Source organism: Neovison vison, chromosome 12 (assembly GCF_020171115.1).
Source record: "Neovison vison isolate M4711 chromosome 12, ASM_NN_V1, whole genome shotgun sequence".
In the NCBI taxonomy this organism is placed as follows: domain Eukaryota; kingdom Metazoa; phylum Chordata; class Mammalia; order Carnivora; family Mustelidae; genus Neogale; species Neogale vison.
Genome location: NC_058102.1, coordinates 66,638,834 through 66,651,147, shown reverse-complemented (window position 1 = coordinate 66,651,147; position 12,314 = coordinate 66,638,834). Strand labels below are relative to the sequence as shown.

At 32.8% G+C, this 12,314-nt stretch overlaps 1 protein-coding gene across 2 annotated transcripts in view; it reads left to right on the top strand.

Moving 5' to 3' along the window:
• The window catches only part of CCDC91 (coiled-coil domain containing 91), a 347,220-nt gene that overhangs the window by 152,837 nt on the left and 182,069 nt on the right, over positions 1 to 12,314 (top strand). For both annotated transcript variants that reach the window (XM_044226465.1, XM_044226466.1), the window contains one exon: positions 6,277 to 6,354. In XM_044226465.1, coding sequence (XP_044082400.1) covers positions 6,277 to 6,354 — 78 coding nt within the window. The remainder of the gene's footprint in view (positions 1 to 6,276; positions 6,355 to 12,314) is intronic.

The window sequence follows — 12,314 nt, the reverse complement described above, 5'->3', positions numbered from 1 at the left end:
CTGGGTATATAGATAGGAGTGCAGTTTTGGGGACATTTGGTAACTCTTTATTTAATTTTTTTGAGGAACTGCCATATTGTTTTGCAAAATGGATGCATCATTTTACATCCCTACCAACCCTATGTGTTGGTTTCAATTTCTTCACCTCCTTACTAACACTTAATTTTCTTCGCTTTCTATTATAGTTATCCTAGTGGATGTGAGTAATTTCAACTTGAATCTCCATAATAGCTAATGATGTTGGGCATCTGTGTCTTTGGAGAAATAGTTAAGTCATTGCCCATCTTAAAATTTGACTTATCTTTTTGTTGCTGAGTTATGAGACTTACTTATTACATATATTCTGGATACTAGACCTTTATCAGATATATCATTTGCAAATATTGAGTGTGTTGCCTTTTTACCTTCTTATTCATGTCCTTTGATTCACAGAAGTTTTAAGTTTTGGTGAAATCTAATTCACTTTTTTTTTTTTTCTTACTTGTGCTTCTGCCATATATCATATTTTCAGAAACTGTTGCCTAATCCAAGATTACAAAGATACGCATCTATTTTTCCTTTAAGAGCTTGATAATTTTAGCATTTATATTTAGGTATTCCATTTTTAGTTAATTTTTATATATCATGCAAGGTGGGGTTTCCAGATTTATTCTTTTGTATGTGTATTCAGTTGCCCCACTGTCATTTGTTGATAAGATTATTTATTTGCTATTGAATTGTCTTGTCACTTTGTAAAAAATCAATTGATTATGGACATAAAGGCTAATTTTGGAACTCTCATTTCTGTTTTCCACTGAAATCAGTCTCTGTCTTTATGCCAGTACCACAATGTTTGGTCACTGCAGCTTTGTGCTAAATTTTGTAATTAGAAAATATCAGTCCTGCAAATTTCATCATCTTTTTCAAAATTGTTTTAGCTGTTCATAATCCCTTGCAATTCTTGTGCCTTTTATTTTTTTCCCATAAAATATGGGCTAGGCATGGAGCCCAATGTGGGACTTGAACTTGAACTCAGGACCCTGCAATCAAGACCTGGGCTGAGATCAAGAGTTGGATGCTTAACCAACTGAGCTACCCAGGTGCCCCAGCCCTTGCAATCTATGTGAATTTTGGGATCAGTTTGTCTCTTTCTGCAAAATAAAGCTACTAAAATCTTGATAGAGATTATACTGAATCTATAGATATATTTGGGGATTAGTCACACTTATCACATTAAATCTTCCATTCTAGTAACACAGGATATCTTTCCCTTAATTAAGATTCTATAATTTTCATACAGTTTTTAGTGTAAAAGCTTTATATTTCTTTGGTAAAATTTATTCCTAAGTATTTTTTTTTTTCATTCTATTGTAAGTGGAATTTTTTTCCCGATTTCATGTTTGGATTGTTCACTACAGGTGTCTAAAAATAAATATGATTTTTGTGTGTTGACCTTGTATCTTATAACTTTGCTGAACTTGTTTATTAGATCTAATAGTGTATTACTTATTGAATCTAATAATTATTTCCAGTATATATAAAATCACATCTGCAAATAGGGATAGTTTCACTTCCTCATTTGTAATCTAGTAATTTCTTAAGACGCTTTTTTAAAATTTTTCTTGCCTAATGCCTTTGCTAGACCTTCAGTACAATGTTAAGTAGAAGTGTCCGGAGGGTGTACATTCTTGTTCTGTTTCTGATGTTAAAGTTTTAGTCTCTTGCCAATAGTTTGATGTTAGCACAGATGCCCCTTTTCAGGTTGAAGTTGTTGCTTTCTATTTTTAGTTTATTGAGTATTTTTTTTTAAGATTTTTATTTATTTGTTGGAGAGAGACATAGCAAAGAGAGGGAAGACAGCAGGGGGAGTGAGAGAGGGAGAAGTAGGCTTCCCACTGAGTAAGGAGCCTGAGGTGGGGCTTGATCTCAAGGCCCTGGGATCATGATCTGAGCCAAAGGCTTAACTGACTGAGCCACCCAGGTGCCCCTATTGAGTATTTTTTTTTTATTAAGAAAGTATGTTTGATCTTGTCATTGTTTTTCTCCATACTGAGATGGTCATGTGGGTTTATTATTTTTCCTTTTTTGTTTTAAAATGGTGTATTAAATGGATTGATGTATGTGTTTTGAACCACCTTGGCATTCCTGAGATAAATTCCACTTTGTCCTTAGTGCATCCTTTTAAAATGCTGTTGGATTCTGTTTGTTGCTATTTTATTAAAGAGTATTACATCTATATTTATAGGGCTCATTGCTTTGAACTTTTCTTACATTTTCTTTATCTGGCTTTGGATTAATGTAACACTGGTTACTAAATCTTATATGTTACCAGACTGAAGATAACTATTATATTTTAATATAAGATAAATATTATATAATTAAAATATAAATATTATATTTTATATATAAATATATTATATATAACAATATATAAATAGAATATTTGTATATTTTATAATATATTATATAAAATATAAATATTATATTTTAATATAAGATAAATATTATATAATTAAAATATAAACATTATATTTTATATATAAATATATTATATATAACAATATATAAATAGAATATTTATATATTTTATAATATATATTATATAAAATATAAATATTATATTTTAATTATCACTTTATCCCCAGAGCCTAGCAGTCCGGCACATAGTAACAGTGTAAATTAAATATAAAGCTTACTGAGAACATTTGATATTAAATAATAGCATCAGGGAGAATTTTAGGTGATTGGCGACTATAAATTTCATAGTACTTGGAGAGTCTTTTCTACCTTGAATTATGATGAATATTACTGACTATATCATTTTTAAAAATTTATGAAGTACATATTAAATATAACAGTCAAAATTTATCTTTGAATTTATCTAGATATCTAGATAACAGATATCTAGAATGATTATAGAAATCCATTATGTCAGTACTGAGAATTTCAGCATAATCCAGCATATTTGCTGATAGCTGATATGTTTTCAGATACTATGCAAAGCATTGAATTAATATTCCTTTTCTCTAGAAGATATAGCCATTTATAAAATGTTCATTGTCAGTTAAAATGTGTCATAGAGCATTTCGATTACTTATGAAATGTCTCTAAAAAAATGCCTTTTATGTTCATTGCTTAGTACATTGTACTCTGTGCTTTTTTAATAGCACACCAATACTTTTTTGACTTATGTCCTTGTTCAGGACTATAGTTACTGAATTATCAAACTTGATCATTGCAATGATTCATATTCATCTCTAATTTGTAATTAATTAGATGAAAGTAGAATACATTCTGAGTTTTACTTAATGGATCTAGGTTAATTTTTTTCTCAGACTAATTAATTCTAAATAGCTTTTCAACCTTTTTGGTTCACAGTTTTTCTCAATTCTAAACTGAAGAGATTAGTTAATAATAGGTGTTGTTAAGAGAGAAAAAAAGTAAATTAGTATTTGATTAGTTAAGTTTGGAAAATGCTGGTTTTAGTTAAGTTCAAGGTATTTCCTTCTGGGTTTGTCTGAGGTTTAATATGTTAAAGTATGTTGTTAATGTCCACAGTTTGACCATATTTGCCTATTTTATGTGAGCTGCTTCTATATCACTGGCCTGAAAGTGAAACAAACATATGCATTCCAAGAACTGTGTGAGATGATCCACTACGATGTGGAAAGGAGATGTCAGAATATCTATTTCTATTTACATGTTTTTTAATCTTGAAAAGTAAGAGAAAAACTATGTTAGTACTTTAAACACATGGATTGATGCTTTTTGCCCTCCATAGGTTCTTTTATGAAAGTCTCAATTTTTTTGTGATGAAACCTGACATGAATGGGCGATCCAAAATGATGAGTCGTTAGTGATGCCCTTCTTTGTTCCCTTGTTTTTAGTGTAATAGAGTACATAACTTGAATAACTAGGTAATTGGACTGTTATGTTATTTAGTTTTTATGGAAACAACTCTCAAAGAAATGGAAAAGTGACTCCAGAAGGATTGCTGCCATGAGCCATAGATTGATAATTACACCAACAAAAATCTGTATTTATAACAAGTGCCCTCGGTGAATTTTTTTTTAATATTGTGACAATTTTGGGAAATAGTGATTTAGCCACATTAAGGTATATAAAGGGATATCCCAGGAAGGGAAATTAGATGTTAATAATGAAATAGAACTTGTCAAATCAGTAAGGTACTATAACTAAGGACAGATGATAAATGAGCAAGTGGAATCAGTAAATGGACAAAAATTAATGATACTATCTTTTATCCTAAATATAGTTGAGACTTAATTTTCTCCCAAAGTCCATTGAGGTGATGATGCAGTTATTCCTTGCAATCATTCAGGATTTCAAGTTGGCAGAGGCTGTGCCCTCTGCAGAGCCCGGCTTTTGTTGTCATCTTGGGCATTGGCTTTCCAGCAAGCAAGTAGGGGTAGAAAAGGAGTTCATGGAAGATTGTGTGGAAGATTTTTTGTGATTCAATCCTGAAACAGTGTTTAGCACTTCTCCCAAGCTGATATTCCTAAAGTAAATCCTTGATTGAGAGGTTATTCTATCTATATATTGTTAGACTCAATTAGCTCATACTTTGTTTAGAATTTGTTTCTATACTTATAAAAGAGTGGTTCATAATTTTTTATTCTTTTAAATATCTCTGCAGAGTTAAGTATAAGGGATATGCTCTCCTAATAAAATAATGTGGGGAAATAACCCCTCATTTCCTATTCTCTGGAAGAGTTTGTGTAAGGTTTCTCTTATTTCTTTCTTAAATTTATTAAAATCACCTGTTAAGTCATCTAGGCTTAGAAATTCCTTGGTCAGAGGTTTTCTTGTGGTTTTATTTATTGTTTGTTTTTTAATTAATAAATTCAATTTTTCTTACACAAAGACTATTAAGATTTTTAAATTTCATCTTTTAAACATTTTGGTAAGTTGTGCTTTTTCTTAGGAGTTTTTTTATTTTATCTAAAATTTAGTTTTTGGATATATTTATATCTTAATTTTTTTTTTTTTAAGAAATAGCTGTAGGTTCATGTAATGTCCTAATTCATGTATGATATAAATTTTCATTTTTCTCCATTATTTTATTTATCATCTTGCTACATTTCATTTTTTGTCTTATTTTGGATTATTTTTTAAACGATTCTTTTGTTGCATGTCTATTTAATCTTTTTACTCTGTCCCATTTGTCATTTTAGATTTGTTTTTTATATTTCCCATAGTTTTATTCCTCTTCTCACTCTAATCTCTTTTACCCCCCACTTACTTTTAGTTCTCTAATTCTGCTTCCTGCTGTGTTCATCTACTGTTTACATCATCTGTTGAGTTATTAATACTGCATATTTCTCAGCTGTAAAATTTCTATCTCATGAATTCCAGTTCTCAGATGAAAATCTGTATCCTATCCAATTTCTTCATTTCTTCTATACTTTCTTTAACATATGAATCATGCATATTATTTTAAAGAGTTATTTACTTACTTTAGAAAGAGAGAGGACATGAGCAGGAGGGGCAGAGGGAGAGGGAAATGGTGAGAGAATCCCAAGCTGACTCAGTGAGTGCGGAGCCTGACCTGGGGCTGGATCTCATGACACTGAGATCATGACCTGAGTTGAAACCAAAAGTCAGATGCTTAACCAACTGTGCCCCTGAATCGTAACATATTTTAAACTTTTTGATAATATCTAAATCATTCATGGGCCTATTCCTTTTGTCTTTTCTGTTTTCCGTGTTTTTGATCTCATCTGTTGTCAGCTTTGGTACTTTTGTATTGAAAACTGTACAGAGTGTTTGAAAAATTTGAACGGCTCTGTAGAATGTTAACATTCTCTAAAGAGAGTTCATCTATTCCTTTGCTAAGAAGATAGAATGGGGGATTGGTCACCTTAATCCAGCAGTTCTCCAACTTGGTATGTGTCATGTATTAAACTATTGGTATGTGTATATTACTGGAGAACTAATAAAAAATATGTAGAGGGCTGAGCTTATTGAAGTAAAATAGTCCCTCCTGGCTCTTGATCCAGGTGCAGAATTGCCATATGCCCCAAGAGATAACACCATTGTTCTGTGTTATCTCACCTCTCAGTATGATTTTCCTCTCGCAGTTATTGTTTTCCTGTTGTTTTTCATTGCTTCAGTCCTCCCTAATGGTTTTAAAGAGAACTTTATTTTTTCTCATTGTCTTTAGCAGCATCAGTATGCCACAAACCACTCAATCATTCACGGATGCAAGAGTCAGTGGTTTTATTTTGTAAACAAAAGAAGAAACCATGATTTCATTTTTTTGTTTTTGTTTTTCAGGAAAAACACAAACAAGAATTGGAAGACATGAGGAAAGCTGGTCATGAAGCTCTCAGCATTATTGTGGATGAATATAAGGTAGAGGTTTGGGAGTCTGCTTTCTCTGTCTTTTAAACTGCGGCGTACTTTAGGAAAAAAGCTTATACACATTGGCACATGCAAACATATGCAATTATAGAATGACTGTAGTCTTATTTTAGTATAGAATTCTTTTCAATTGACCATTAAGTGTTTGTTGAAAGCTTACTTAGTAGATTACTAGGTAATGCTGGATGCTGTTCTGCACTGGAGAAGTGCAGAACAGCATCCTGCATATAGAATCTACAGCTAAAGAAGTTCAAGAACAAAATTCTATAGAATTAATTACTAGATTAGCTTGCATCTATACTGTGTTTCTACCTCTTTTAGATGAAAAAAGGCATGATACATGCATCTGAAAAATATTGTGGGTAAAGGGGATTAGGAGAAAAAATCTGTATGAATATTGTTATGTAAATCAGGATAAATGTCAATATCAGAGATACACAGAACATTATTCTTTGATTCTATGCATAAGCTTAATCATTTAAAGCAAACTGAGGACTGGCATGTTGCAAGCTTTCAAGATAGTCTGAATTTCAAAAAGTTGGTCCATTAGTTGTATCTGATGGATGTAATTTTGCTTTTTAGTTCACATTGTGTCAAGAGCCAATATTGTGAACCTTTCTCTTATTGGTAGGTAATAACTGAAAATAAAGATTTTATTTTCATGCTAAAAGTCCTTTTCCCCCTAAATTTCATGGTAGGTCATTTTTTTTTTCCCCACAAAAAATAGAGGAATACATTCTTGCTGAAATTACATTCAAACAATTCTCCCCAGAGGTAACCACTATTCGTGGTTTGATGTGAGCCTTCTAGAGGATTTTCTCCATTTTCGCATATGGACATATGCTAATACTGTAATATATAGTTTTTTGATTTTTTTTTTACAGGAAATGTCAATCTACTCAATCCATTCTTTTATTTCTTTCTGTATTTATTCAATATGATTTGTATTTTAGTATCAGTACATATGAACTTATTTTTTGTTCTATAGTATTCCACAGGATGTATATGTATATGTATGTGTAAGTAAGCATTTAGTTTGTTTTTGGTTATTCATTACTACAGTAAACGTTTTTTAAAAAAAATCTTCTACCACATGTAGAATACAGAAAATTTTTTTTTTAAGATTTTATTTATTTATTTGAAAGAGAACACAAGCAGGGGAGCAGAAAAGAGAGAAGCAGTCTCCCTGCTGAGCAGGGTCCCCGAATCAGGGCTTGATCCCAGGACCCTGGGATCATGACCTGAGTCAAACGTAGCCGCTTAACCTACCGTGAACCACCCAGGCATCCCAAAATACAGAAATTTTCTGTTGATTAAACTTCATCCTTGGACTTGGTGGAAATTAAAGTCATTTTAGTTAGCTAGTAATATAGTGTCAAAAAGCTTCTTATGAGAAGTCATTTAGGATAAAAGTAGAAAAAGAAGTGTATCCAGAATTAATTTAACTAAAAGTACTTCTTTTTTTAAAACCCAAGGTAAATAGTGTAGTAGATATGTGTTGGGACATAAAAGGTCATTTTTATGACCACACCCAATATAGAAACCAGTGCCATTGTCAAGATGGTCATTAAAAAATGTCAGCTTTTTGCAGCTGTGATTATTGGCTCTTTTTATAATATTATGAATTTTTAGCTCTACTAATGTAGATCAGCTTAACAGTTATTAAATTGGCTAAAAGTATAGGATCTATTTTGAACGATCATTTTTCCCCCTCCTTAAGCTAAGGGTGGGAAGAATTAGAAAACTGGAATTTATAGAATTCTCCTGGTGAATTAAATGATATATTCTTGGGTAAATTTGTATTTTACTTACTTTTTTTAATGAATTCTCAAATGTTTTAAAAGCATTTACATTGTGTTTGAGCTTGTGTTTTTCTGGACAGCTCCATGTTTGATATTTTAAATTCTTTTTTGATTCTACCTCCACATATTTCATTTGCTGAAAACATGTTTATTGTGTATTGCTTTTGATATTGACAACTAATAAAGTTAAAAGCATAAGTGAGAATTTTGCCAATACATTTTACAAATTGTAATTTGGAGAAACTTGGTTGAGAGCTACTCATTTCACCTCTTTTTTGTCTGGTATCATTATTTGATGTCCATTTGGAGAGGATTAAAGTTTTAAGCATTAGGTATCATGATTTGCTTAACAGGATTAAGAATCAAGTCAAGTAGGCTACAAAGTTTTATTTAATTTGTCATATACTTATTGTCAGTTAATATAAACTAGATAAAGTTTTGTAGCAGGGAACTTTGTATAAATACATTTCATATAGCATTCCATATTGATTTATTGATGATCTTCATATTTTTGTATAATGATGTTATATTACTGTGAGAAGGAATAAGATCTGATACATTAATATAACATTTTCAGTTGGTGTGTTCTGAAAACATATGGAAAATCCACTTCAAAGTAAGATAGGAAAAAATAAAGTAATTCAGGTAGGAAGAAGAGGCATTGTTTTCCTTGTAGGTTAGATGTCTTTATAATTTAAGTGTTGATTTGTGACCCACTATGGAACAGAAAAAGAAAAAATGTATTGTTTTTCCATTTGAAATTCAAACTTGAGATGGTCTTGTGATAATTACTATATTACGTGTCTCTTTTTTAGACAGTAACTTACTTTTTGTTGATATCTTTTAAAGCTTCCTTTTGCTAAAGTATATAAATATTTGATGGATGATTTATGAATCATTGGATAACTCAAAAACAAATGTACACTATGGAGTATTATGCCTCCATCAGAAAGGATGAATACCCAACTTTTGTAGCAACATGGACGGGACTGGAAGAGATTATGCTGAGTGAAATAAGTCAAGCAGAGAGAGTCAATTATTTGTGGAGCATAACAAATAGCATGGAGGACAAAGGGGCGTTAGAGAGGAGTAGGGAATTTGGGTAAATTGGAAGGCGAGGTGAACCATGAGAGACTATGGACTCTGAAAGACAATCTGAGGGGTTTGAAGTGGCGGGGGGGTGGGAGGTTGGGGTACCAGGTAGTGGGTATTATAGAGGGCACGGCTTGCATGGAGCACTGGGTGTGGTGAAAAAATAATGAATACTGTTTTTCTGAAAATAAATAAATTGAAAAAAAAATGAAAATACAATTTCTAATTACTATTGCTAACAGAAGTTGTATGAACATTCTCTTTGATTTACTCTTTCCTTAATTCAAGAAACATTGACTTCCTTTATTATGCCCAAGACTCTTGTGGATATAGCACTGAAGAAGATAGATCTTTGGTCCAATGGAATATATATTATACATCCACCCATGCACATGCACAGATCGTATGTGGGTAGTAAGTCACCGAAAACCATAGCTTCTCTTGATGCTTTGACTTTTACCCCTCCTTCCCGTGCAGGCATTTGCTCAAATATGCAACTGGACTAGAGAAATCTGTACCTTTTTACTACCATTCCTGGCTTTTAAGGATCTTATATTCGTGTGGTTGGTTATCCTGGACTAGATGTTCTAAGTAATTTTGCCCCCTCCAACCTGAGTTGAGGAATATGGGAAAAAAAAATTCATTAGAAAAGATAGTGAAAAATACAAATGAAGTAAGGTAAGAATGATAAAAGCCTAAAAATTAATAGGCAGGAAGATGCATTATTTTTATGTTAATCTTTCCTTCCAGAAAGGTGAAGTAGATCCCGCTCACCCCTCCAGCCCCTGCTATTTTTCCTGCTATACAGCTAAAAAGAAAAAAAAAAAAAAAAATCCTTGGACATTATGTATAGAACAGACTTAAAATCCTGAAAGACAGAAGGCAGACTGCCTAGGGACTCTGGGATCCAGGTAAGTATATGACACTGGGATCCCTAGATTTTCTTCCTTAATTTGGCTGATTAGGTTCTGGAGAAGTGAACAACCCAAAAGTACCAAATAGGCACTGATAACAAAAACTAAGAAAAGGCTGCTATCTCCATCCAAAAGACCAGGAAAGCCTCCAGGCAAGACTCCTAGATAATAACCATTCTCCTCCCACCAAACACCTAGAACAAAATGTGGCACCACCCTCCAGACCAGCCAACAAAAGCTGGTTAAGGTTGTAGACTTTCACCTTCCCTAGGCTACGGGAAGATAGCTTTCCTCTTCTCCATTGGGAGGCTTCAGAGAAGGCTGACTTTCAGTCCCACTGGACAATAAATCCTCTCCTCCCAAGTGTCAGGGTAGGCCATGTAGGAAGCCTAGACTTCCACCCTACCCTGATGGTAGTGAGCCACTTTCTGTACTATCAAGGTATCAACAGATGTTTAAGGAAAGTCAAGGCTTTCATTATTGCTCGGTAATAAGGTCAGCCCTCTAAAGTGTCAGTGAAGGTTATTTGGGGAACAATAAGGTGGCAACCCTGCTTCTGTCAGCCAGAGCGAAGACATTGAAGGCTTTGTGTGCTGAACTCCCAACCATGTCCAGCAATAATGTGATTCTTGTTTCCCCTGCCCTGAGTATTGGTGGAGAATGAGTCAGGAACCTGGATTTAGTACCTGGCTATTCCCCTCTTGCCCTGTTGGAGTAAGTCTTATCAGAGGAAGTCTGCCTAAAGCAAGATTTAAAATACCCAAATTTCAATTGAAAATCAGTAGCCATACAAAGAAACAAGAATATTTCATCTTGAGTGAAAACAAGATAATGAACAGAAGCCAACACTGAGGTGACACCAATATTAAAATTATCTAACAAGGATTTTAAGTGTCCATCATAAAAATGTTTTAACAAGTAATTATGTATATGCTTGAGACAAATGAAAAAAATAGGAAGTCTCAGCAAAAGAATAGGAAGTCTTCAGCAAAGAAATGGATTATATATAGAAAGAACCAAATGAAAATTTTAGAACTTAAAAATACAATACAAAAAAATTTCAGTATATGGGCTCAATGTCATAATGGAAAAATGGGAAATAACCAATGAACTTGAAAATAGCAAATATAAGTCACTCACTTTGAACAGTAGAGAGAAAATAGACTCAAAACAAATGAGCAAGGATTTAAGGATACCTGTGTGATTATAACAAAAAATCTAAAATTCATGTCATCAGAATTCTGGAAAAAGAGGACAAAGAGGATAGAGCTGAAAATATATTCAAAGAAATACTAGCTGAAAATTTCCCAAATTTGGCTAAAGAAATAAAAGAAGCTGAGTGAACTCAAACAGAATTAGCCAAAATAATAATAATATCAAAATCAAAACAAATAAAAACCACTAAGACCCATTGTGATTCTAAATTTTATGTGTTAAGTTGGTTAGGCCATGATGCCCCGATATTGGTCAAACATTATTCTGGATATTTTTGTTAGGATTGGTTCCACATAAGATGAATTGACATTTGTATTTGTGGACCTTGAGTAAAGCAGATTGCCCTCCATGATGTGGGTGATTCTCACCCAACTTTTAGAAGGTTTTAACAGAACAAAAGGACCTTTTCCCTCATCAATAAGGTATTTTGTTAGCAGACAGCCTTTTAGACTTGAACTGCAGCATTGGCTCTTCTCTGGATCTCCAGTCTGCCTTTCTACCCTGCAGACAATTAAATTTGCCAGTGTTCACTTTTCTGGGAGCCAGTTTCTTAAAGTCAGTCTTTCTCTATATATACACATCCTTTGGTTCTATTTCTCTAGGGACCCTGACTGCTACACACATTATAGTCAAACGTCTGAAAACTAAAGATAAAGAAAAAAAAATCTTGAAAGCAGTGGAGAAAGATGGCATTTAACCTATAGAAAATCAATTAGATTTACATTGGATTTTTTCATCAGAAACCAGGGAGGCCAGAAGGAAATGGAACAACACTGAATGAAAATAAGTGTCTAATCAGATTTTTATATCCAATGAAAATATGTTTCTGCAATGAAGGGGAAGAAATCAAGATGTTCTCAGATAAAGGAAAAGTAAGAGGATTTGTCATAGCAAACCTACTCTAAGAGAATGGCTAAGGAAGTTATCC